Here is a 1,409-nt window from a genome sequence, read left to right on the forward strand (position 1 = left end):
CCAAAGTCCTCAGAGTCTTGAACATGATGGAGCTTCAAAATCCCACCAGGTCTAGGACGTTCCAAAGATGGAGAAAACAAGTGGATAACGATAGAAAGAGAAAAAGGTCTGAAAAGGATGACGGCAAAAAGGACTGGAAAAGGAACAAGTTCATCACCGTTGAAGAACAGTTCAAGGCAATAGGCTCGAGTAATATGTATAATGATACATCCACGGAGGCAAACTATGAGTGGGGTTCAGTCATTTCGCCAGTTGTGCTTTCCTCACGCGATGAACAGAGAACACTCAAGTCTTTAAAGACGTTGTCTGCAATGAAGATTGCAGAGAACCAAAACTTGTTGAGCTCTTCCATGCTGAAGTCGAGTTCATGGCAGGTTTGGAAACTCGTCTGGGAGTACATCTCTCTATGGAGACGCGATAGTTTCCAGACGTTTGAACTGTTTGCATCCAATTTTAGTAAAGAAGCCCAGTTTATGTGCCATCCTTTCGTTACTAATCAGGTGTTGGCAAAGAAGGACATGATCCTGAAGTCGAGCTTACCGAACGAAACACGCCATCGGGTAGAGAGGGTCTTTGGTAACATCCGTTTCTCAAACTTTGTGACGACAATGAATAGCTTGACCTTTGACAATATGGTCATGCTGGAGATCAACAAACCAATGAAGTATGATGAGCTCATCCACTTGACAAACTTGACGAATCTAATGGCTCTGAAGATTGGAAGACTTACTACAATTCCAGACCTTATACTGGACAGGTGGTGTACAGCTATCAAAGCAGGTAAATGGAAAAACCTACAAGTATTGTCATTACCATTGGAGTCACAAGGTGCACTGTGTAAATTGCAAAAAATAGCTGCATCGTGCAAGCTGCTATACATAGAAGTGACAGGCAAGACAATTCTTAACATCCAAAGGGACTGGAAAGATTTGGACTTGATCAACTGGACAGTGACCAACGATCGTGCTATGGAAAACCTACCTTGGGGTATAAAGGCACAAACCATTATGAAAAAGTACAAGATTACAAACCACACGAAGTTACCTTCACCATCAACGATCTTACTCGATTTCCATGTTGTCAATCACACTTACATTGGGAAATTCAAAGATTTGGAATCGGAATATGACCAGCTTTGGAGTCTAAGAGGGTTAACTGGGTTCTCTCAGGCCATTGTATTGAACGACAAGGCCGTCCCAGAAATCACAGCTACTGCAATCAGACCTGGATCAGTTCAACATTCTGGAGCTGGAACTAAAAAGCCTACCATAGTGAAGAAGTTGCAAGTTAGAAACCTGAAGTCCTTTTTCAACATGTGATGGTTCGTTAGTCCTATATATATAGCATAAGCAGTTTCAACTACGAAAGAGCATCTATAATTAATCAAACACCATAAAGAATTAAACAAG

At 41.6% G+C, this 1,409-nt stretch overlaps 1 protein-coding gene across 1 annotated transcript; it reads left to right on the top strand.

Annotated features, from left to right (window-relative positions):
* On the top strand, positions 1 to 1,394 carry CYBJADRAFT_187449 (uncharacterized protein). Its single transcript, XM_020217264.1, has one exon. It carries the CDS (start codon positions 24 to 26, stop codon positions 1,317 to 1,319), a length of 1,296 nt encoding a protein of 431 aa, XP_020067618.1. The 5' UTR covers positions 1 to 23; the 3' UTR covers positions 1,320 to 1,394.
* The last annotated feature ends 15 nt before the right edge of the window (positions 1,395 to 1,409 follow it).

Source organism: Cyberlindnera jadinii (assembly GCF_001661405.1).
Source record: "Cyberlindnera jadinii NRRL Y-1542 unplaced genomic scaffold CYBJAscaffold_65, whole genome shotgun sequence".
NCBI classification, from domain to species: Eukaryota; Fungi; Ascomycota; class Saccharomycetes; order Phaffomycetales; family Wickerhamomycetaceae; genus Williopsis; species Williopsis jadinii.

Bases quoted from the DNA above. Each gene is read 5' to 3' on its own strand.
- CYBJADRAFT_187449 (XM_020217264.1), top strand. From the start codon at position 24: ATGATGGAGCTTCAAAATCCCACCAGGTCTAGGACGTTCCAAAGATGG.